The sequence below is a fragment of the Triplophysa rosa genome, linkage group LG8 (genome assembly GCF_024868665.1).
Source record: "Triplophysa rosa linkage group LG8, Trosa_1v2, whole genome shotgun sequence".
Classification (NCBI taxonomy): domain Eukaryota; kingdom Metazoa; phylum Chordata; class Actinopteri; order Cypriniformes; family Nemacheilidae; genus Triplophysa; species Triplophysa rosa.
The window spans coordinates 9060683-9085820 of record NC_079897.1 but is presented as its reverse complement, the minus strand read 5'-3'; the positions used below and the strand labels follow the sequence as shown (position 1 = coordinate 9085820).

Below are 25138 nucleotides of genomic sequence, written 5' to 3'. Positions count from 1 at the left end.
TTTCCCCTGTAGGCACTGTTACATCCCTAGAGACTGCTATAAATCTGTTTACACTTTCTATTCCAGACCAGCCTGCGCCTCCCTGGCCGCCTGACCTCCCTGACCTTCCTGCACCTCCCTGGCCGCCTAACCAGCCTGCAACCTCCACTTCCCCTGCACAGGCCTGGCCCTCCGTCCCTCCCTTTGTTCCGTCTCCGCTACACCCCCCTCCTGGACTGTGGTGAGTGTCTGGAAGTCGCTCTTGGGGGGGGGAGCTCTGTCATGATCCCGTCTGTTTCCCTGATTGTATACTTTTAGTTTGTATGTCTTAGTTCCTGTTTCCTGTCTAGTGTTGTAGTTTTTTGTATTTCGTTTGTTCATTGATTTTGTGTCTGTAACGAGCAAGGCGGGACGAGAACCATGAGGGAACAACGCGGGGCCGGTGACGCGAGTGATAATGAGTGTCAGCTGCGCCACGTCGTTCCCTCATGGCTCTTGTCCCGCCTTGCTCGTTACAGTGACATCTCTTTCAAGTGTCTTGTTAGCCCTCTTGTTACCCTGTGTATTTAAGCCCTTGTTTCCTTTGTCTGGTGTCTGTCATTGTTAGAGGTTTGGCCTTGTGTCTTACTTTCAGCTGGTTTTCGTGTGTCTTGGATCGTATATTATTGTTACTGTTTACTTTCATTAAAATTTTATACTGCACGTGGATCCACTTCTCTGCCTGGTTACTCGCCGTTACAGACAGGCCTATTCGTTTAACATTTTGATTTGTTTATAAATGTTCTGTTGGTTGTATCTTGTTCAAACGTTTGCGCAGTATTAAAAAATTGAATGTTCCAAGGTGGTCTAATATAAGTCAGTACATAAAGTAGGATATGATCAAATGAGTGTTGTTTTTTATTCTTCATGCCACAAATTATCTTAAAAAAAGCTGAAAAGTTGACGAGTACTGCTCTTTAGTTTGTTGTTGTTTTGTCATTTTACGCTCTTGAATGCTTATAAAATCATGCAGAAATCTACAGAAAGCTTTCTGTCAACATGAAGCTCAACTCAATGAGAAACATTGCTCATGTGACTGAGGATGAGACAGATATCCTCTGCTCTGATGAAAGCCTGCTTCATCAGAACAGGCAGGATGCAGTGGGCTGTTTTTAGTTCTTGCTCTGATTCTTGCTCTGATTCTTCACAGATGCCACAGTTGTTATGAGATAGTAAGGACTCAGATGCAGGAGTGAAGAAAAACAAAGTTTATTCCAATGTCCATGAAAACAACAACAAAAATAATCCAGAAGGAAATAGTTATTCCAGCAGAGCGTAGAGAGAAGGAATCGCCATACGAGAGAAAGGTCCGAACCAGCTCTCTCAGCACCGCCTTACTGTGGGAAACACGGAGAATCAACTCTGGTAGCCAAATTACAGTAACGAGCACAAACACTGGTAATCCGACCGTGAAGAACGAACAATACATCGCCACGCTGAGTGAGGGGAGGCAATGGTACATATAGAGAGGCAGTGAAATGAGAAACAGGTGTGGGAAATTACTGGCGCTGATGTGAGTAGCTAAACCCGGAACCAGGCGAGAGGGTGTTAAATGGGAACAAAACCAAAATACATATAAAAAGAAAAAGAAACTAGGAACAGGCCTGACAGAACCCCCCCCCTTAAAGATGCCCCACGGCATCCAGGCAGCTACTCACGAGAACGGCAAAAACCTTCTATAAGAGAGTGGTCCAGTATGTCTCGAGCGGGGATCAGTTTAGAACAAGCCTTCTGGGCATGTTCGGACCATTTAAAATGTCTCAGAGTGGAGGTGAGCTCCGACAGGGGAAGAGCGACCTGACCAAACCCTCGAATGGACCTCCTGTAGAAATTGGCAAACCCCAGGAATCACTGGACCTCCTTGCGATTCACAGGGGTGGGCCAATCTGCAACTGCTTCTACCTTGGCGGGGTCCATTCGAATGCCCTCAGGCGACAAGATAAATCCCAGGAACGGAACCGACTGTGCGTGAAACTCGCACTTCTCCACCTTGGCGAACAGGCGATTCTCGAGTAGTCGGCGTAAGACTCGTCGGACGTGCTGGATATGGTCCCGTTCGTTCTGAGAGAAGATAAGGATATCGTCGAGATAGACGATGACGAACCGGTCGACCATATCCCTAAGCACGTCATTGAAGAGTCTCTGGAAAACCACAGGGGCATTCGACAGTCCAAAAGGCATCACCCAATATTCAAAGTGGCCTGTTGGAGTGTTGAAGGTGGTTTTCCATTCGTCCCCCTCTCTAATCCTGACTAGGTGATAAGCATTGCGTAGGTCTAACTTCGTAAAGATGGTTGCGCCCTGCAAGAGTTCGAAAGCTGATGACATCAAAGGCAAGGGATGGCTATTCTTGACCGTGATGTCGTTCAGTCCCCGATAATCAATGCAGGGATGGAGGGAACATCTTTCTTCTACACGAAAAAAACCCCCGCCCCAGCCGGAGAGGACGAGGGATGAATAATGCCGGCTGACAAGGAATCGGCCACATACCTTTCCATAGCCTCCTTCTCAGGGCCGGAGAGCGAGTAGAGGTGACCCTTAGGTGGAGAAGTGCCAGGTAACAGGTCAATCACACAGTCGTACGGGTGGTGCGGGGGAAGAGACGCCACTCGAGACTTACTGAATACCGCTCTCAGGTCGTGATAGACGGAGGGCACCCCCATGAGAACAACAGACTCCTTCTGAAACAGAGGGACAGGGGTCAAAGGAGACAAGGCAGAAAACAAACAATTGGAAGCACAATAAACACTCCATTCAGACACCATATTGTTTCTCCACTCAATGTGAGGGTTATGCTTAGAGAGCCATGCGTGGCCCAAAACGACCGGAGCGAAAGGTGAATGAGAAGAAACTGAATTATCTCGGTGTGGTTACCGGACGTGGTGAGTGACAAAGGTTTCGTGATAGCTGTAATGTTGGTGAGTAGGGTGCCACAGAGTGTCCTTGCTGTGATGTAAACAGCTGCCTCCTGTAAAATTGCGTTTTTCCAGCTTAAGAATATATCTAAACTACGTCATATGCTGTCAATCGCAGATGCAGAGAAGTTAATTCATGCATTCATGACATCAAGACTAGATTACTGTAATGCACTGTTAGGTGGTTGCCCTGCAGGCTTATTACAAAAACTCCAATTGGTCCAAAACGCGGCAGCTCGAGTTCTTACACGTACAAAAAAGTATGAACATATTAGCCCGGTTCTGTCAACCTTGCACTGGTTACCTATAAAGCATCGCGTTAACTTTAAAATCTTGCTTATTACCTATAAAGCCTTACATGGTTTAGCTCCTCAGCACTTGAATGAACTCCTTTTGTATTACAGTCCTTCACGTGCATTACGCTCTCAGGCGTCCTGTCAGTTGGTAATACCTAGAATTTCAAAATCAAGTGCAGGTGGTAGATCCTTTTCCTATCTAGCGCCTAAACTTTGGAATAGTCTTCCCTGCACTGTCCGGGAGGCAGACACACTCTGTCAGTTTAAATCTAGACTAAAGACGCATCTTTTTAATCTTGCATACACTACTCTTCCATAATATAAATCTTCAGAGGGTTTAGGCTGCATTAGTTAGATCAACCGGAACCAAAAACACAACTGATGTACTTGTTGCATCAAAGAGTACAGAACAGTACTCTACTCTCAGCCAGTCTTGTCTCATTGTTCCAAGGTTACCACAGCGAGCAGGATGCAGTTCATGGCCTGACCTGATGGTAGAGCGGAGAATGGGAAGTGGGGACCTGACAAGAGCTGAGATGATAGAGCTGGATAAAGAAGGACGCGGTCTCTTGACATGTCTTCACCACAAAACTTCAAATGCTATTAGATTATTAATGATAATCTTAAACTATAATTTATTTTATTATTAAGTTTATTTATTTTATTTAGCCTTGTTGTGCAAGTTCTCTGGAGCTTGTGCAGAGGCAGCAGCTTTTGCCAGAGGGGAACTGGAATCCCCTGGTTGGGCCTGGGTTCTCCTGAGGTTTTTTTTCTCGATTAGAGTTTTGGGTTCCTCGCCACCGTTTGCATACTGTTTTTGCACTATCTGCCTGACCGGGGGGGCTGCTTTAGAATCTTAAAGTTTTACTTAATTAATATTGCATATAGGAATTTATTATCTGTTATATTTGACCTGTGCTTCTCTCTCCTTTATCCTAAATGTGTGCTCTCACTGAGCGTGTGTGTGTGTGCGTACTTGTCTGTGTACGTATGTGTGTGTATGTGTGTGTGTGTGTGTGTGTGTGTGTGTGTGTGTCTCTGTGTCTGTGTGTGTTGGTGCGTGTGCGTGTTGTGTGTGTGGAGTGTTTTGTGTGTGGGTGTGTCTGTCTTCTGTGTTTTCAACCTTTTCTTGTTTTTGCAGGTACAACTTTGATTGTTTTGCTTGTAGTCAATGTGTCTCATGTACAGCTGCTTTGTAACAATGAAAATTGTAAAAGCGCTATATAAATAAAGTTGAGTTGAGTTGAGTTGATGGAGTGAGGAAGTGGAGTGCTGGGAATCCCCCACTTCCTGGCCAGTTCAATGTCAATAAAATCACCCTCCGCTCTGGAGTCGATAAGGACTGACACAGTGTGACTCGTCCCCTTCCCTCGAACCACAGCAGGGAGCATCGTTCGGCTGCAAGAGGAGAGACGAGTAGGGGTGACGCTTACCCTTTGAGACGTTGTCCTGTCGGAACGAAACCTGCTGAGTGGACAGGCGGCCAGTAGGTGTCCAGACTCGCCGCAGTAAAGGCATAAGCCGTGGGTAAGGCGGCGACGTCGTTCCTGCTTGGAGAGGCGGGCTTGGCTGACCTGCATCGGCTCCTCCTCGGATGACGGTTGAGAAAGTGGGTGATCTCTGTCCACGGGCATGCTCTCCGGTTCCTGGCTCCAAGTTCTTCCCCGGCGCCGTTGAGTTCGGAGTCCCAGGCGAAAATCTACCCGGATGGCGAGCTCCATCAGTCCATCGAGCGTGGGGGGAAGTTCCAGCAAGTATATCTCGTCTTGAATCCCATCCGCTAGTCCATGGAGGAACCGATCCCAGAGTGCCTTGTCGTTCCATCTGCAGGATGATGCCAGGGTGCGGAACTCGATGGCGTACTCTGAGACTGACCTCCGACCCTGCCGTAGCAGCGACAGTGACAGAGCCGCCTCATTGCCTATTGCCGACCGATCGAACACCTTTCTGAGCTCCTGGGAAAAAGCCTCGAACGTGTTACAGCACCCATGCTTGTTATCCCAAATGGCCGTTCCCCACTCCCTGTCAGCGTCCGTCAGGTGCATCACCACGAAGGCCACTCTTGACTGCTCGGTGGCGAAGCTGGACGGCTGTAAGGAGAAGGTTAGGGAGCACTGGGAGAGAAACGAGCGGCAAGAGGTAGGCTCACCGGCCTAGAGGGTAGGAGGCGTGAGGCGAGGCTCTGGTCGGTGTGATGCCGGTGCCTGCATCTCGGCCTGCGCTGCACTGGCTGAGGCGGCCACCTGGTCGGCTTGGGTCTGGTCGAGGTGTTGGGCGAGGGCGGCGAGTTGCTGGGACATGGCAGTGATGCCTTGTTGAATCTCCGCCATCTCCTGTTGCTGGCGACCCAATAGTATACCCTGACTTGAGACGGCGTGACGGAGGTCCTGTTCTCCTGCTGAGTCCATCCTTGGTGGCGATGTTCTGTTATGAGATAGTAAGGACTCAGATGCAGGAGTGAAGAAAAACAAAGTTTATTCCAATGTCCATGAAAACAACAACAAAAGTAATCCAGAAGGAAATAGTTATTCCAGCAGAGCGCCTCGTGTCAAAATCCACAAGCGTAGAGAGAAGGAATCGCCATACAAGAGAAAGGTCCGAACCGGCTCTCTCAGCACCGCCTTACTGTGGGAAACACGGAGAATCAACTCTGGTAGCCAAATAACAGTAACGAGCACAAACACTGGTAATCCGACTTGAAGAACAAACAATACATCGCCATGCTGAGTGAGGAGAGGCATAGAGAGGCAGTGAAATGAGAAACAGGTGTGGGAAATTACTGGCGCTGATGTGAGTAGCTAAACCCGGAACCAGGCGAGAGGGTGTTAAATGGAAACAAAACCAAAATACATATAAAAAGAAAAAGAAACTAGGAACAGGCCTGACAACAGTAATGTAATACTTTTCCTGCCTGTCAGACACAAAGGATCAGTGGAATGGACCATCGATTTTTCCTCCTATCAGAGAGCATTTTTTAGTCATAAATAGCAGTAAACTGCTGAAGAATGTGGAAAACAAAGGGAAAAGAACATTTAGAAAAGCTCACAAAGACAAAGAATATAAACAGACATTGCTGACTTTAATATTTAGTTTTTAAATTTGATTGGCACTTTTTATTACACAAAACACACATCAAGTGCCTTGTGTCCAGAGTGATCTGAGTGGTTTAAACTGCAGGTGATTTAACTGTCCACCTGGTCAGAATTAAGTTTGGTCACTTGGAAATTTAACAAAAGAATGACTTATGTCTTTTGCACACCAAATTGAATTCTTATAGCATTGAATATTTCTTTAAAGATGAAAGATCATAATGAGAAACCCATTTGTTTAGCTAAGACTGTTAAGTTGTTAACGACCTCTCTGTTTTTTCTTTCTGGTTTATTTTGGTTACAAATGTACCCCATGTGAGTGGCTGCATAATAGCAAAAATGTAGTTTGTCGTATGATTGTGTGCTTTTCCATCAGAGACTCCCAGCTGCCACGCATCTTGCAATACTCAGTTATTTGACTGAATTCATTAATCTCTGAAACATTCGCCTAATGGTGGCAATTATAAACCTTCCTTATGTTACCCAGCTGTCATTCAGCTACCATCTGGACGCCCCTGAGCCCAGAAAGGCCATGTGTGACCATCCCCCCACCCAGAGACGGATTAACCATATGGGCAATTGGGCGAGTGCCCAGGGGCACCAAGACTTTAAAATAAACCCGCAATACAAAATATATTTTTTTATAAATGCACATAAGCACTTGTTTTTTAAGACTTAAGTCACGCATCTGCGCTAAACAGGCGTGGCACCATGTGCGGGAATACCCCCACTTCAGATAAAAATGGTTCTGTCCTCTGCACCTCCGCCAACATTCCCGCCCATGTTATCTGGTTAGTTACATAGATTTGAGCGAGTTAACATTCAGCCAATCACAAGTGACTGTTATGAGGCGAGTTGTCTTTCTGCTTCCTGTTCCTGCTTCCTGTTTCGTTCCTGCTGTCCTGTTCCTGCTTCCTGTTTCGTGCATCGCTGCCGGCAGCTTGTTTGTATCCGTGCTCTTATCACTTCGCTCTAATATTAGTGTATTTTATTTTCGTTAATTATTATTGTCGTTGCTAACTTATCCTGATATCTCAATAACCCTGTTCCTGTTATTTACTTGGAAGAGTCTAAACCAAAAGTGATAGTTAACTTAACGCCGTTAGCATAGCAATAGCGTGTTAGCCTGCTTTCTGTTCACACTGTGGAATATCATCTTGCCTCTGGTTTGTCTTGTGTGCTAACTGTTTCTCTTTTTAAGCGAGTATACTACGATCCATCGAGCAACCTTGGTAAGTTGGAATTGCACTTCAAATCCGGTGAGTTATGGCTTCTATTCCTATTATTGTTACTTGCACCTCATGTCATATGTTTAGCTTAGCCTTCTCTGTCAGCTGCGAGGGCTTTATATGCGATAAATGCAGGGAAATAGTTAGGCTGACAGAGAAGATCTTAGAATTAGAGTCTCGCATCCAATCTTTATCTGAGGATAGTAAGAGTTTAACGACGATAGAAAACACTTTGGATGCGAGCAACATTAGCGCACACAGCTCGGTTCCGGTTGAAAATCCCCCGCAGCTGGGAAACTTCGTGACTGTGAGACGGCGTAGTCGCAGGACAAAACATCACTCGACCGTTCCGATTACAGTCTCGAACAGGTTTGCCCCGCTCAGTGACGCACCGACTGAGAAACCTGCTGAAAGTGCCCTAGTTATCGGTGATTCTATTGTTCGGAACGTTAACATAGAGGCACCAGCCACCATAGTCCAATGTTTACCGGGAGCCAGAGCGCCTGACATCAAGTCAAATTTAAATGTGCTGGCTAAGGCTAATCGTAAATTCAGTAAGATTGTCATTCACGTCGGCACAAATGATGTTCGACTCCGTCAATCGGAGATCACAAAAGATAACATTAAAGAGGTGTGTGAGCTCGCAAGCATGATGTCAGACACTGTAATATTCTCTGGCCCCCTCAATGCTTATCGTGGTGATGAGATTTATAGCAGATTATCATCACTAAATGGCTGGTTGTCTGAGTGGTGCCTGCAGAATGATATAGTTTTTATAAATAACTGGAAGAGTTTTGAGGGCAGACCTGACCTGTTGAAACGAGATGGTCTCCATCCCTCCTGGGCTGGGACTTCCATCCTGTCTAGAAATATGGCAAAAAGTCTTAATGCTAATGCTAAAACTTGACTCGCTGGGGCCCAGGTCAGGGAGCAGACAGTATGGCTTAACCAACTGTCTGCTTGCCGTCTCACGTCGCAGAATACACAAAATGTACAACATGTAGTAATCCGTTCTCCCAAACATCACAAAATAGAGACTGTGTCTGTCCCCCGGATTAGCAAACATAAAATAATGCGTAAACCTCTTGAAAGTAATTTAATAAACGTTAAACAAACTAAACATGAACAAAATACAGATAATCAACTGTTACGACTCGGATTGCTAAATATTAGATCTCTCTCTAATAAAGCACTTTTTGTTAACGATATGATAACAGATCATAAAATAGACATGCTCTGTTTGACAGAAACATGGCTAAAACCAGATGATTATATTGCTTTAAATGAATCTGTCCCCCAAGATTATTATTATAAACACGAGCCTCGTCTAAAAGGCAGAGGGGGAGGTGTCGCAGCACTTTACAATAACTCTCTTAGCATTTCCCAGAAGTCGAACTCTAAATATAATTCTTTTGAAGTCATGGTTCTTCATGTTTCAACACCTAATACTAAAGATAAAACACTTTTTAAATTGATTCTAGCTATTGTATATAGGCCTCCAGGGCACCACACAGATTTTATTAAAGAATTTGGTGGGTTCTTATCAGAACTAGTACTGGCCGCAGATAGACTCCTTGTCGTTGGTGACTTTAACATCCACGTAGATAACGTTACAGATGCCTTAGGAATGGCTTTCAAAGACACTCTTAACTCCATGGGCATTAGTCAACATGTGTCAGGACCCACTCACCTTCGTAATCATACTTTAGATTTAATACTGTCTTACGGTATAAATGTGGACGACGTTAAAATCCTTCAGCAGAGTGAAGACATTTCGGATCATTATCTGGTATTATGTTTGCTTCACTGGCCTACGGCTGCAAATAAAACTCATTGTTACAAATATGGTAGAACAATAACTTCAACTACCAAAGATGCGTTTCTCGATAATCTGCCCGAATTGTCTCAAATCATGAGAAATAACGTTGAAGATCTTGACATTACCACTGAAAATTTTAATTCCACCTTCTCGGTAACGCTAGACAAAGTTGCTCCACTACGTTTAAAGAAGATTAAAAATGGCAGCCCCACACCGTGGTATAATGAACACACTCAGGCTCTAAAGAAAGCGGCCCGAAAAATGGAGCGCAACTTTAAGAAAACTAAATTAGAGGTATTTCGTACAGCATGGAAGGATAGTATTCGAAAATACAGGAAAGCCCTAATAACTTCTAGATCCGCCTACTTTTCATCACTAATAGAAGAAAACCAGCACAACCCTAGGTTTTTATTTAACACGGTGGCTAAATTAACAAAAAATAAATCGTCAGTGACTTCTGATCCTGTATATCAGCATAGCAGTGATGAATTTATGAACTACTTCACATATAAAATCCAAGATATTAGAGAAAAAATTATAACAATGCAATCAGAAGTGAAACCCGCTGAACAAACTAACTACAGCGCCCTTAAGGAGAAAATGCAATTATTTTATACCGTAGATCAAGATGAGCTGTCTAAAATTATTAGATCATCTAAATCAACAACATGCATACTAGACCCTATACCTACAAATCTACTGAAAGAGATGCTCCCAGAAATTATAGATCCTCTTCTTGGTATTATTAACTCATCTCTGACATTAGGACATGTGCCTAAAGCATATAAGGTGGCTGTTATAAGGCCCCTTGTCAAAAAACCCCAACTCGACCCTAGAGAACTAAGGAACTACAGGCCTATATCGAATCTACCTTTCATATCTAAAGTTCTGGAAAAAGTAGTTTCAACTCAATTATGCTCCTTCCTCCAAAGGAATGACATCAATGAAGAATTCCAGTCTGGATTTAGAGCATGTCACAGTACAGAGACTGCTTTGATCAGAGTTACAAATGATCTGCTATTGGCGTCTGACCGAGGTTGTATCTCGTTATTGGTGCTGCTAGACCTTAGTGCTGCATTCGATACCATTGACCACAGCACACTCCTACATAGACTCGAAAATTATGTCGGCATTAAGGGAATAGCTTTGAAATGGTTTAAATCTTATTTATCCGACCGTTTTCAATTTGTAGCAATAAACAATGAGGTGTCACGCAAATCGCAAGTCCAGTACGGTGTACCACAGGGCTCAGTCTTAGGGCCTCTGCTCTTCGCATTATACATGCTACCTCTAGGAGATATAATAAAGCGACACGGAGTTAGCTTTCACTGTTATGCTGATGATACTCAACTTTATATTTCCTCGAAGCCTCATGAAACACAGCAGTTCCATCGAATAATGGAATGCATAGTCGATATAAAAAACTGGATGAGTAACAACTTTTTATTACTGAACTCGGACAAAACGGAAGTGTTACTTATTGGACCGAAAACTGCTATAAGTAACAACCAAGAATACTGTTTAACTATTGACGGATGTTCCATAAAACCCTCGTCGTCAGCAAAGAATCTTGGCGTTCTATTCGATAGTAATCTGTCATTTGAGAGCCACGTCGCCAACACCTGTAAAATTGCGTTTTTCCATTTTAAGAATATATCTAAACTACGTCATATGCTGTCAATCTCAGATGCAGAGAAGTTAATTCATGCATTCATGACATCAAGACTAGATTACTGTAATGCACTGTTAGGTGGTTGCCCTGCAGGCTTATTACAAAAACTCCAATTGGTCCAAAACGCGGCAGCTCGAGTTCTTACACGTACAAAAAAGTATGAACATATTAGCCCGGTTCTGTCAACCTTGCACTGGTTACCTATAAAGCATCGCGTTAACTTTAAAATCTTGCTTATTACCTATAAAGCCTTACATGGTTTAGCTCCTCAGTACTTGAATGAACTCCTTTTGTATTACAGTCCTTCACGTGCATTACGCTCTCAGGCGTCCTGTCAGTTGGTAATACCTAGAATTTCAAAATCAAGTGCAGGTGGTAGATCCTTTTCCTATCTAGCGCCTAAACTTTGGAATAGTCTTCCCTGCACTGTCCGGGAGGCAGACACACTCTGTCAGTTTAAATCTAGACTAAAGACGCATCTTTTTAATCTTGCATACACTACTCTTCCATAATATAAATCTTCAGAGGGTTTAGGCTGCATTAGTTAGATCAACCGGAACCAAAAACACAACTGATGTACTTGTTGCATCAAAGAGTACAGAACAGTACTCTACTCTCAGCCAGTCTTGTCTCATTGTTCCAAGGTTACCACAGCGAGCAGGATGCAGTTCATGGCCTGACCTGATGGTAGAGCGGAGAATGGGAAGTGGGGACCTGACAAGAGCTGAGATGATAGAGCTGGATAAAGAAGGACGCGGTCTCTTGACATGTCTTCACCACAAAACTTCAAATGCTATTAGATTATTAATGATAATCTTAAACTATAATTTATTTTATTATTAAGTTTATTTATTTTATTTAGCCTTGTTGTGCAAGTTCTCTGGAGCTTGTGCAGAGGCAGCAGCTTTTGCCAGAGGGGAACTGGAATCCCCTGGTTGGGCCTGGGTTCTCCTGAGGTTTTTTTTCTCGATTAGAGTTTTGGGTTCCTCGCCACCGTTTGCATACTGTTTTTGCACTATCTGCCTGACCGGGGGGGCTGCTTTAGAATCTTAAAGTTTTACTTAATTAATATTGCATATAGGAATTTATTATCTGTTATATTTGACCTGTGCTTCTCTCTCCTTTATCCTAAATGTGTGCTCTCACTGAGCGTGTGTGTGTGTGCGTACTTGTCTGTGTACGTACGTGTGTGTGTGTGTGTGTGTGTGTGTGTGTGTGTGTGTCTGTGTGTCTGTGTGTGTTGGTGTGTGTGCGTGTTGTGTGTGTGGAGTGTTTTGTGTGTGGGTGTGTCTGTCTTCTGTGTTTTCAACCTTTTCTTGTTTTTGCAGGTACAACTTTGATTGTTTTGCTTGTAGTCAATGTGTCTCATGTACAGCTGCTTTGTAACAATGAAAATTGTAAAAGCGCTATATAAATAAAGTTGAGTTGAGAGTTGAGTATACACTTTAATCTTCAAACAGATGGAAGCGGGAACGATGCAGAGCGCATTGTTGTAGCGGAGACTAAAAATGCGGGGATTAGCACTGATTAATAAATGTATATATACATGGCATGCGTCAGAAATAAGATGTTAGTGCCGATAATGTATGCTAATAGTACGTGGAGGTAAGGCCACTATTTAAGGTCCAAACCTGGGTTTTAAAGTGAAAGTGAAAAACGTTGTCATCACTATAGCAATCAATTCATACTGTATGTGTCCTTTTTAGTGGAGTACACTTTTATCTTAGTACTTATGTGATCGTTTAGTAAGAAGAATATACACATACTGTGCTTAAACAGAGCGTTTGAATAGCTGTATAGCAGTTAAAATAGTAACAATAACGTTTCATGTTATTTGAATAACCTTGCTAATAGCTATACATTGTTGTCATGGTTCTGCCCCACCTTGTCTTGCTTCTCTTGACCTAGTGGCAGAACCATGATAGAACCTCTTGTTTTATGTGGAGAGTACGTTTTGTCCCTGTTGGTCTTCCACTCTCCGGTGTGGCGTCTCTGTTCCCGCCCTTTCGTCTCCTCGTTATTGTTTGTTAATTAGTTCATGTCCTGCACCTGTCCCCTCTTGATTTATCCCCTTTATAATGCCCTTGTGTCTTCTGTCTCGTGCTGGTTCATTGTACTGTGTCGTGTTTGTGTAATGTGGTGAGTTCCTGTCTTTGGGTTAGTTTAGTTTATTTTTTAGTTGTGATGTGTTTTAGTCTAGTCCTGTTAGTTTAGTTAGTCTTGTTCCTGTTTCCATGTTTGTTACTTTACCCCCACGTGGGTCTTTGTTTTGTTGCTTTTTATTTATTAAAGTTTGTGTTAACCCCTTACCCGCTGTCTGCACCTGGGTCCTCTGTCTCTGTGTCTCTCACCACCCACCATTCATGACAGAATACAGCCATTTTGGACCAGCAACAGAGGGATCTCAGCGGGAGGGTCGATGCCGCCGGACTCCCTTCCAGGGTTGAATCCGCCGGACTCCCTGGAGGTAGAGCCGCCGGGCTCCAGTCCAGAGTCGGGACCGCCGGATCCCTTCCGGGGTTGAGACTGCCGGACCCCATCCAGGATCGAGATCGCGGGCCCCTTCCAGGGTTGAGTCGTCGGATTCCCCTCCAGGGTTGAGCCGCGGGTGTTGTTCCCGCTGCAGATCCTGCCGGCCTCCCAGCTGGTGCCCAGGCTGTCGAGTTGACTGTTTGGTGTGTGTTTGTTGCTTGTTTGCTGCCAGCTGCCAGAGAGCCTGCCCAGCCGCGGAGATGCTGCCTTCCAGCCGGCGCCATGTCCTGTCCAGCCGGCCATCCAGCCGGCCGCCATGTCCTGTCCAGCCGGCATCCAGCCGGCGCCATGTCCTGTCCAGCCGGCCTTCCAGCCGGCGCCATGTACTGTCCAGCGGCCTTCCAGCCGCACCATGTTCTTTGTTTGACTTTTTTTCCCCTATGTATCACGTTTTTGGCGTGTTTTGTATAATGTTTTTTTGTCACCAGTCTGTCTAGTCTTGTTTGTTCCTTGAGGAGCATCAGGATGCTGCTCCTTAGGAGGCTTCTGGTCATGTTCTGCTTCTTGACCTAGTGGCAGAACCATGATAGAACCTCTTGTTTTATGTGGAGAGTGACGTTTTGTCCCTGTTGGTCTTCCACTCTCCGGTGTGGCGTCTCTGTTCCCGCCCTTTCGTCTCCTCGTTATTGTTTGTTAATTAGTTCATGTCCTGCACCTGTCCCCTCTTGATTTATCCCCTTTATAATGCCCTTGTGTCTTCTGTCTCGTGCTGGTTCATTGTACTGTGTCGTGTTTGTGTAATGTGGTGAGTTCCTGTCTTTGGGTTAGTTTAGTTTATTTTTTAGTTGTGATGTGTTTTAGTCTAGTCCTGTTAGTTTAGTTAGTCTTGTTCCTGTTTCCATGTTTGTTACTTTACCCCCACGTGGGTCTTTGTTTTGTTGCTTTTTATTTATTAAAGTTTGTGTTAACCCCTTACCCGCTGTCTGCACCTGGGTCCTCTGTCTCTGTGTCTCTCACCACCCACCATTCATGACACATTGTAATCTGGTGAATGCCACTTTGGTGAAATAAAGTCCCAATGTCCTGAAAATCTGTACATTGTTCCATTGTCCCCCTAATGTGAATACATACATGCAAACTGTGTGTGTGTGTGTGTGTCCCTGTACCCACACTTTGTGGCACGCACAACATTTACACCTGTTAAATTTTTTTTAGTGATTTTGTTAATGTGTAATTCTTGTAAAATAGTATATTGTAAATTGCTGAGTTTCATTCTTATAAAATCTTTTAATATATAAATCTTTTAATGAGTGGATTCATGCGTGTGGGTAAGTGGGTTGATGGGGGGCACCTCTGGGGCTGTTGCCCAGGGGCACCATGAGGTCATAATACGCCTCTGCCCCCACCACTGCCACACTTCTCATGTGCATGATTTAAATGACTATTATTGCTGAGGCACAACACAGCAGACCTGAATCTTGCATGGAATAATTGATTTAATGCTCAATCATAATACTTGCTAGTACATCATGAACAAAAGGTGAGTTAACAGTAAGCTAACAACTATATAATAATGCCATGTCTGGTTGTGATGTAATCCCAGATGGTGTTTTACTGGAAGCTGCACCTGGGTGGAGCCAAACTATATTGATCATATTGCTTTTTGTTTTATAGGAGAGTGGACCTTAACTAAACCCATTTGAGTGACGTCACAACAGGACCAGAAAGAGGCGTGAGACATGCAAATAAGTAAAGTATTTTGAAATCGCCAATACACGTACCCTGTGTGGAATCATTTTCATCAGAAAATTATATTTATCTTAAACTTGCTGCCAGGGGAGTTTGGTAGTTGTCAGTGCATTGCTGTTGCCAAGGTGTTCTGAGTATTATACTGTAGGGACTATATAGTGGATTGCTGTGTGGTTGCTAGGGCCAAAGTCAAAGAAGCTCACCCCTGAATGACTACAATATTCTTGTCTATGTCGAACGCTGAAGTATATGGTCATAAAGTACAAATCATAGGAGAATATAGTCTTAACAGTTTTAACCCTCAGAGATGCAGGCTTTTATAGTGATGTTATTTTTTTTTCAATAGGTTTTTAAAGTTACAAAAGGTTTTTACTTGTACTTAGTACCCAGATCTTCATGTATTCAATCTGCAGTTACTACTGGGCCAAAAATGCCTAAATCTCTAAATAAATATGGACTTTGGCAAGCAAAGAAGTAATAATTCCTATATTCTTATATGGTTAAAAAAATAAAAGCTAATGCAGCATTAAAGGGGTCAAATGGCGTGAATACGTGTTTTTCTGTGTCTTTGGTGTGTTATAAGTTGCCCATGCATGTATTAGACACATAAAATTGCAAAAAATAAAGTGTCGGAACAAAAGATGCATTTTATCTAAACGTGATTGCAGATAGATAGATAGATAGATAGATAGATAGATAGTACTGCGCGCTGTTATCTTCTCTTATGATAGAGGCCCCGCCCGGCTGTGACGTCACCTCGTGAATATTGATCAGATTTTAAATGGTGGCTTCACGACGTACACTATCATCATTCTTTGCCTTCATCATTTGTGCCGGAGTAAATATGAAATGTTAAAAGGTAAGAATTGTGTTCACTTGTTATTCTCGGGCATATTATAGATATTTACAGTAGCCTATTATCTGTACGAGTAGGCTATTGCTCGACAAATGCAAAGAAAGGCTTTAACAATGCATTCACCTTGGAAAGGTTACAAAATGCCTCACCTCTTATTTTATCATTATCTTTGTGATAATGACAGACGTAATGTTTGCATTTTGTATTGACAGGGTGCAAAAACAGATTTAGAATCCGAAACTTCACAGTAATTTTAAAATTATGGAATGGTATAATACTTGATCTTAGGCGTTATGGTGAGCTGCCCAGCAATCCTATCACAAAACCACTAACAATTTATGATGTTTTCCATATGCATTTTAATTAGGCCTACCACAAAACGGCAAATGTTTAGTCTCTTTTTTCCTGTTATTTTGTTTTTCCTTTCCTGGACATATGAGTCATAATACTCGGGCCCATACGCTCTATATAGCCTACAATATCGACATTAACGTGTGCATATCTGTGCTGCATTTTAGATGCACGTCGGAGACTTTAAACGGTTTAGGTGTGGAATTATATTGCCCGAGACAAGCTGACCACCATATAATTGGATGACAACAAAATTATAACAATACTCCGAAGTGGGATGTATAGCCTACTCATGGTAGGATGAATTATGCAATATGGATATAAAAATTGTTTAAACCAACTAGACTAAATTAGACCACCCGTGGCAAGGTAATATCTCCATAGCTAAAATAAAGTAAAGATTGCTGGGCTGCCCGTGCTAATACATCCATGAGAACTGGTTTCTACTTCCTGCAAACGCATTGGTTTTCATTAGACTATGGTAGACCAACTAATAACCAAATTGGATCCCCAAAAGCTATAGCTTATGTTTTACAATACAGCCACCAGCCAAGCTAAATATTTCAGCAGGGAATAAAAGTTTTAGCCCTACGAAAAGACTCAATGGACAGAGTGAGGGAAAAATAGATAAAATACATTTTGATTAAAAATCTACTTAAACAATTTCCCTTTCCATAGGTGGGATGAAAACGGGTTGTGCCCCTCAGAAATCACACAGATGACAGAATGAATGTGGATAACAGCAGCATGAAGCAGCAGCGAGCATCATCGCCAGCGAGGTTCAAAGACTCGCCATCCAAAACCAAAAGCACGTCTGCCAAATCTCCTGCTGCTTCAAAAGCAGGCGGTAAACGTAGCCGCAGTAATTCTCCAGTCACTGTAAATGCCGGTAAAGACAAGCAGGCTAAAGGCGCGGCAGCTGTCCTCGCTAGTGGTGCTGAAAGCCCGACGCTTAAGAGGGCGGACAAGAGCAGGAGCATTGAGGAGCGCAGCAGCTCCTCCGAGGAGCCCTATGGCGCAGACGAACCCGGTGTGGTGGTCTCCGATCAGCCGAGCTCTACTAAATCCTCTCAAGCTAAAAGGGAGACCGGTAGGGCCGACGGAGGCAAGCAAAGCGCTAAGAGTGCAGTTGGATGCGGCCCGGGCTTTTGGAGGGAGGGGTGCCTGCAGTCTGAACTAATACAGTTTCACATGAACAAAAGCTTGAAGAAAGAAAGTAGTATGCAGGCGAAAGAATCGAGTTCGCCAGTGGCGGAGCGGCAGGTGCAGGAGGACATCGCTCGACAGACGGAGGCCATAGCTCAACAAAACCGCGAACTGCAGGAAGAAATCAAGAAATTAGAGGAGGAGAACGAATACCTCAAGGTAGGTTGCTATAAACATATCATTTAAAATTACGTTTTCAATAGCACACGTAAATAGAAAACAAACAGAAACTTACTGAAGCATTATTTATTTAATTTAGAATCATTTTGAAAATTTTATGTAAAAAAATCTAAAATGACACCACCCTGAAACTGTAGCAAGTCTTTAACATTGTCTTTCAATTTTAAAGTGGTTTACTAAAATATACCTAGCTTGACATAGTTTCTTATTTCAGGTTTTGAAACAAAGGAGAGTTAGAAGAGTTCACGTGCAGTTTTGTTCCTGTTAGCCTAATAAACAATTATAAGTCACTACAGGCTGTTGTCATGTGACATGAGAATCATAAAAAGTTAAATATCATTGGTTACATATACAGTGAGGGAAATAAGTATTTGATCCCCTGCTGATTTTGTAAGTTTGCCTACTTACAAACAAATGAAGGGTCTATAATTTTTATGGTGGGTTTATTTTAACTGATAGACACAGAATATTAAAAAAAATCAGGGGAAAAAAATGTTATATAAAGGTTATAAATTGATTTGCATTTCAGTCAGTGAAATAAGTATTTGATCCCCTACCAACTAGCAAGAATTCTGGCTCCACAGATTGGTTATGTGCCTATATGGACCACAGATTAGTCCTGTCACTTTAAGAAAGTACTCCTAAATCAGCTTGTTATGTATATAAAAGATGCCTGCCAACAGAATCTGTATCTTCCAGTTCAACCTCTCCAACACCATGGTCCAGAACAAATAGGTTTTAAAGGATGTCAGCGACAAGATTGGAGTCCTGCACAAACCTTGAATAGGCTACAGACAGAAGCTTGGTGAGAAGGAGACAACTGTTGGTGTGATTATTTGGAAATAGAAGATATACAAAATAACTATCAAATGCCCTTGTTCTGGAGCTCCCTGCAATATTTCCCCAATGGGGTAAAGATGATCATGAGAAATGTTAAAGATCAGCCCAGAACTACACGGAAGAAGCCTGTTAATGATTTCAAGACAGTTGGGAACACAGTTAGCAAGCAAAACATTGGTAACACATTGGTAACACGCTATGCCACAGTAGACTGAAATCCTGAAGCACCCGCAAGGTCCTCCTGCCCAAGAAGGCCCGCCTGGCTCGTCTTAAGTTTGACAATGAACATAAAAATGATTCAGAAAAGGCTTTGGCGAAAGTGCTGGCACTGCTGTGAGACCAAAATGGACTCCTGTGTTTGGAGGGAGAGAAATGCTGACTATGAGCCCAAGAACATCATGTCTACAGAGAAGCACAGTGTTGGAAACATTCTGCTTTAGGGCTTTTTCTCTGCTACAGGTATACAGGATGACTTCACCGCATTGAGGGGCTGAGGGACGGGCCCATGTACCGTAAAATCTTGGACGAGAACCTCCTCCCCTTAACTAGGTCACTGAAGATGGGTCATGGATGAGCCTTTAACATGACAAAGACGCAAAACATATTGCCAAGACAACCAAATAGTGGCTTAAGGAGAACCACATTAAATGTCCTAGCCAGTCTCTAGACCCTAGTCCTATAGAACCTCTGTGAAGGAGGCTAAAACTCCAATTTGCTGAGCGACAGCCAAGAAACCTTAAAGATTGACAGAGGAGTGGACTAAATGTATCCGGACACATGTGCAAACCTGGTGACCAACTATCAGAAATGTCTGACCTCTGTGCTTGCCAACAAGGGTTTCTCCACAAAGTACAAAGTTATGTTTTGCTTGGGGATCAAATACTTATTTCACTGACTGAAATGCAAATCAATTTATAACCTTTATATAACATTTTTTTCCCCTGATTTTTTTAAATATTCTGTGTCTATCAGTTAAAATAAACCCACCATAAAAATTATAGACCCTTCATTTGTTTGTAAGTAGGCAAACTTACAAAATCAGCAGGGGATCAAATACTTATTTCCCTCACTGTACCATTACCCCTTTAGACCCTTATGCCAGTGACAGTGAGTAGACCTCAGTAAGCCTCTCAAAAATATAGGTCATTGAAAATAACAAGAAGTAGCCTAACAGGAATGTAGACACATCCATTGAAAATAAGAAAAACATTATCACTGTTTTGTTGATGTTACACTAATTGACACCTTTAAAAGTTTTTAAACCAACATGAATACAAAAATTATACATTTACATATGAAATTAAGCACATGAGTTAAACCAGGTTTTCTTATTTTACTTTGACCCATATAAAGATGATACTCTGGCATGGCTTATATATGCTTGTTTGCAACTTGATAGCATGAGATTGACGAAGTGCGAGCAGAGATGGATGAAATGAGGGACACTTTCTACGAGGAAGACGCATGTCAGCTGCAGGACATGCGACGTGAGCTTGAGAGAGCCAATAAGAACTGCCGAATTCTTCAGTATCGACTGCGCAAGGCAGAGAGGAAGAGACTGCGATATGCCGAAACAGGTGAAATCGATGGGGATCTGCTGAGGAGCCTGGAGCAGGATTTAAAGGTACAGTAGAATGATCAGATAACTCTGATGTCTTGTAGATTGTGCCAATGCACAGGCCTGGATAGTTTTCATTATTTAGTTTAGCATTATAATTTTCCACTATCTCTTTGACCCTTAGAAACCAGCACGCCTTTTTTTGCTGAAAAGGCATCTAAATACTGTAAATTCTGTCATGGTTTCTGCCTCTCTCAGCATGTTTTTCTTGGTTTTGTGGCAGAGCCATGGCAGAACCTCTTGTTATGTGTGGAGAGAAGAGAAGCATATTATTGTCGGTCACAACATAATATGCATTCTCTCCAGTGTCTCGTCTCCTAGCCTCGCCCTCTCGTTCCCTCGTTAGCTTCCATTTGTGTTTCATCCCTCTCACCTGTCCCATTATTGTTTGAGTATTGTCACCTGGCCGTCACCCTCCCTGCGTCATCAACCCTTGTTAGTGTTCCCCTTTATAAACCCTGTGTATTCCTAGTCCTGTGTCGGTTCATTGTTTCCTGTTTCTCGTCTCTGGTACGTGGTTCTTTGTGCATGCCCAGTGTTTCTTGTTTACCGTATGCTGTTTGTTCGTTTAGTCTCGTGTTTATGCTCAGTCTTGCCCTACCTTGTCTGTTTTGTAAGTTTGGTTTCGTTTATGATTTGTAGTTCTCGTTTTGCCCCTGTGTGGGAAGTTTTTGTTTATCTTTTGTATCTCATTTGTTATAGTGTTTTGCCATTCCCCCCTCGTGGGTTTTTGTTTTTATTATTTCTAATAAATTAGTGTTTTGTGTCAAGCCTGCCTGCAATTGGGTTCTTCCAGCACCACACCCTGACAAAATTACCTCTTCACATAGGAAATGATCACAGGTCACTTCAATCACAGTTTCTTTAAAATGGCTGCATTACATTGTGACAGATTCACAAAACGTTTGTGGTGCGTAATGTACAACACAAACTGTTAAGATTACACTAATCATGGACCTAAAAACATAATGACTGTAAGTTCTTAGTGTTCATGAATAGTAGTGTCTATCCTGCTTTCTTTATATTAGTCCATGACTGGGCCGACCAAGTTTCACACAAAAGGCATTTTCAATTTGTAGTTACTCACAAATCAGAACGAGACAGTGTGTTTATTGGTTGGGATTTTTTGCCTGGGGAGGGTGTTTGTAGTATTTTTAATGTCTCTTATAGTCTTTTTTTTAACTCTGAAATTCTCTAAAGATCAAGAAAAGTTTGATTTTTTTGTGATGTGATGTTAGCTTTTTGAAATATGAAATGTGACCCCACCACAAATCAGCAACAAATAAGACAATTACAGTCACAAGGCAAAAGAATCAGTAAAATATAATTTCTCTGCAGGTGGCCAAGGATGTGTCAGTGAGACTGCACAATGAACTGGAGAATGTGGAAGAGAAACGAACGAAAACGGATGAGGAGAATGAAAGACTGAGGCAAAAGCTGATTGAAGTGGAGGTGACCAAACAAGCATTACAAAATGAACTGGAGAAGACCAAAGAGGTGAGAGATATATTTCAAAAATAAATATAGAGATTTCAAAATAAAAGCGAGACATTTTCAAAGTTTAACATTCAACTTCATACATAGACATAGATTTAACAAACATAAACATATCATAAACCTCATAATCCAATTCAGAATTTGTATAACTGTATTTTAACTGTATTTTAAAGCATGAATATATTTTTCAGCTTTCACTAAAACGAAGAGCGGGAAAAGATGTACAGAAATCAGAAAAGAGGACTCCACAAACCCCAACAGAGGTAAAACAATTCCAGCACTGTCAAACAGTGAGTGTTGTTACCCTGGGGGGAAACTTTCTTTAGGAGTTTCTTTAAAGTGGGGTATGAACCATCAAATTTTATCATCCTGTTGCTTGGCTGCAAAATAAATGACTATTTTGTGAAGCAAAAACCTCTGCCAAGCACTTACTTGCATCAGTAATTTTATTATGGCCACTTACCTATCTTAAATCTTTTTGGACCACTGAGCAAACATAATATTCATGAGCCATTTTTCAGACTGTTTGCACCAACTGCATCAAAGTATATATGTCAGAGATTAAAGCCAAAGTTTGTTTATGGAAATCATACCACTACCACTCGGGGGCCATGTTTGCAACGTCTCCCAGCAGCTATTTCATACTTGAATGGGGGAAGACAGATATTTTGGAAATCGCTGGCAAAAATCATAATTAAAAAGCATAATTCCAAACAACAAATATACATCTCAACTGTTTCCTAAGCTTAATTTTTTTTAAAAATCCCACCTTTTTCAAGGTCGCTTCAGCTATTGCTCATGTGCACAGGTTGGTGAAGTCTTTATTAATTGAGGATTGGTCTTTTTATTGGAACGTGGAATTTCCTTTGCGGCCATATTGAGCATTGCATTTCCTCCACATTCATAGTAATGGCAGTGTTGATGAATGCTAAGCAAACAACAAAATGCTAACAAGACATGAAATGTATTCTTCCACAGGAGGAAAATGAAGATCTAAAATGCCAGTTGGCTTTCATCAAGGAGGAGGCTACTTTAATGCGGAAGAAAATGGCTAAAATAGATAAAGAGAAGGACCGTCTGGAACAGGAGCTTTTGAAGTATCGTTCCTTTTATGGTGATGTGGACAGTCCTCTCCCCAAAGGTGAGGCGGGCGGTCCCCCCACTACCCGAGAATCTGAACTAAAGCTTCGTCTGCGGCTGGTGGAAGAGGAGGCCAACATTTTAGGTCGTAAAATTGTGGAGCTGGAGGTAGAGAACCGCGGGCTAAAGGCAGAGCTGGATGACCTGCGCGGGGAGGAATTAGCGGGTTCTGCGGACCCCTCATCCCGAGGGCAGAGTGAGGCCCTTTCTGAACTGCGCCAGCAGTTACAGTTGGTGGAGGACGAGGCTGAGCTTTTACGACGGAATTTGGCTGATGTGGAAGAGCAGAATGCCAAAATGACTAGCGAGCTCAACAAGCTCAAATATAAGGCGGGGTCATACGAGGGTTTGCGCTACAACAGCGGGGTGGTCGATGGGGGAAAGGTCGAGGCTTTGCAGGAGGAGCTTAAAGCCGCCAGACTACAGATCAATGAGTTGAGTGGGAAGGTAATGCAACTACAGTATGAGAACCGCGTATTGCTGTCCAACATGCAACGCTACGATTTGGCCACTCACTTTGGCATCCGCGGCAGCCCAAGAGACAGCGATGCAGAGAGTGACTGTGGCCGCAGAGAAAGCGATGACGATTGCTCTCGTCTCCCGCCACATCGCAAACGTGAGGGTCCCATCGGTGGAGAGAGTGACTCGGAGGAAGTGAGGAATATCCGGTGTCTCACGCCAACACGCTCCCTCTACAGTCCGGAGGGACGTTTTTTATCAAGAAGTTTCAAGGACCGTCAACACATGATTGACATCCGCATAGAGGCAGAGCGGCTAAGCAGGACCATCGATAGACTGATCGCTGACACAAGCACCATAATTGCAGAGGCACGTGTTTATGTGACTAATGGTGAGCTGTTTGGAAGAATGGATGATGACGATGAGGGCGGTCGAATACGAGAACATGAGCTTCTCTACCGCATCAACGCTCAGATGAAAGCTTTTAGGAAGGAGCTGCAGAACTTCATTGACCGTCTGGAGGTACCAAAACCAGACGACAGAGAAACAGAAGAGCCACTGTCAGTAAGTCCAAATAAACACAAGACTCAACTCAGTTACTTTCAAGTAATAGTTGTAAGTAATAAACACAGTTTTCCATCCTTATACTCACTGTTACTCTCTCTCTCTCTCTCTCTCTCTCTCTCTCTCTCTCTCTCTTCATTTTTACATAAACCCAGATGTTTCAACCCATTATTTTGCTTATTCTCATTCTTGTTTTATTCTCGTCTTTATCTTATGCCACTATTTTCAAACTAGTCTTTCTTTTCACACTTTTCTTTGTTCTGTAATTTTGTTTTTCAGATATTTTTTACTGTTTTGTTATTTTCTGCTTTTTTCAAATTTTCTTCATTTCCTCTTTCCTTATTCTGTTCCCTTTTATTGTCACATTGATTTTTGGACATGTCATTAAGGTTATGCTAGGGACAGGAATCAATCAACATTTCAGGCACAGACTACAGTCACTTCAAACACAAGCTTCCACTGAAAAACAGCAATGATGGGAGAGCCTCACTGTTTGCGCTGTCATTTTATTTGGTAAGTGAATAATATATTTACAATATATTGTCTATGTCCTGTATCACTATAGTTGTCCAGGGCTGCGTTTCCAGATAATGTTGCCTCTTAGCGCGCTACAAAGACACTTAGGTCGCTTTCCCACTTGAAGTTTACTTCGGAACGGGGCGCGGTTCGCATGAAAAATCGCTAATGTGAAAGCTGTCAAGCAAACCTGGGTGCGCACCTGGCTACCGAACCCGAAACTACCTGGAGGTGGTCTGAGTTCGGTTGCTCTCGAACTGTGGCGGGGTTCGCATGAATATGAAAGCAACATGGACCTGGGTGCGCACTTGATGAGGAAGTAAAGTGACCTGCACATGCATTTAAGCCAATTACGATGTAGTTCCTTTAATAAAACACATGTAAGAGATGATAGTGTTGATGATTTACCTTGGTTTCGAGCGAGAGTGCAGGCTGCATCGTATTTCAGCGTTGGAATCAGAGCGACATGTCAATGGTGATCCACTGTTTCCTCAAAATAGTCTGTTTGCAAGCAGCAGAAAGCCATCTGCATGCAATGCGCATACAGTAAACCCAAATGTCATTTACTCTGCTGCACATAATAGCACCAAATTAATAAAAACACAATATATTGATCCGTGTTGTTTTCTGTCATGCACAGTGCACATTTTTG

General features: G+C 42.8%; 2 protein-coding genes across 6 annotated transcripts in view; one reads left to right on the top strand and one right to left on the bottom strand.

Annotated features, from left to right (window-relative positions):
• The window catches only part of LOC130558653 (uncharacterized), a 285427-nt gene that overhangs the window by 157641 nt on the left and 102648 nt on the right, over positions 1–25138 (bottom strand). The gene's annotated exons all lie outside the window — the stretch shown is intronic.
• The window catches only part of LOC130558650 (protein SOGA3), a 28207-nt gene continuing 17152 nt past the window's right edge, over positions 14084–25138 (top strand). For 2 of the 5 annotated variants that reach the window (XM_057341202.1, XM_057341201.1), the window contains exons 1-7: positions 14084–15259; positions 17145–17831; positions 20092–20316; positions 21649–21807; positions 21999–22070; positions 22786–23970; positions 24360–24483. In XM_057341202.1, coding sequence (XP_057197185.1) covers positions 17193–17831; positions 20092–20316; positions 21649–21807; positions 21999–22070; positions 22786–23970; positions 24360–24446 — 2367 coding nt within the window. In that variant the 5' untranslated portion in view covers positions 14084–15259; positions 17145–17192 and the 3' untranslated portion in view covers positions 24447–24483. Of the gene's footprint in view, positions 15260–15974; positions 16119–17144; positions 17832–20091; positions 20317–21648; positions 21808–21998; positions 22071–22785; positions 23971–24125; positions 24484–25138 lie in introns of those variants that run through there. The other 3 variants (XM_057341200.1, XM_057341198.1, XM_057341199.1) reach the window with 3 other exon arrangements.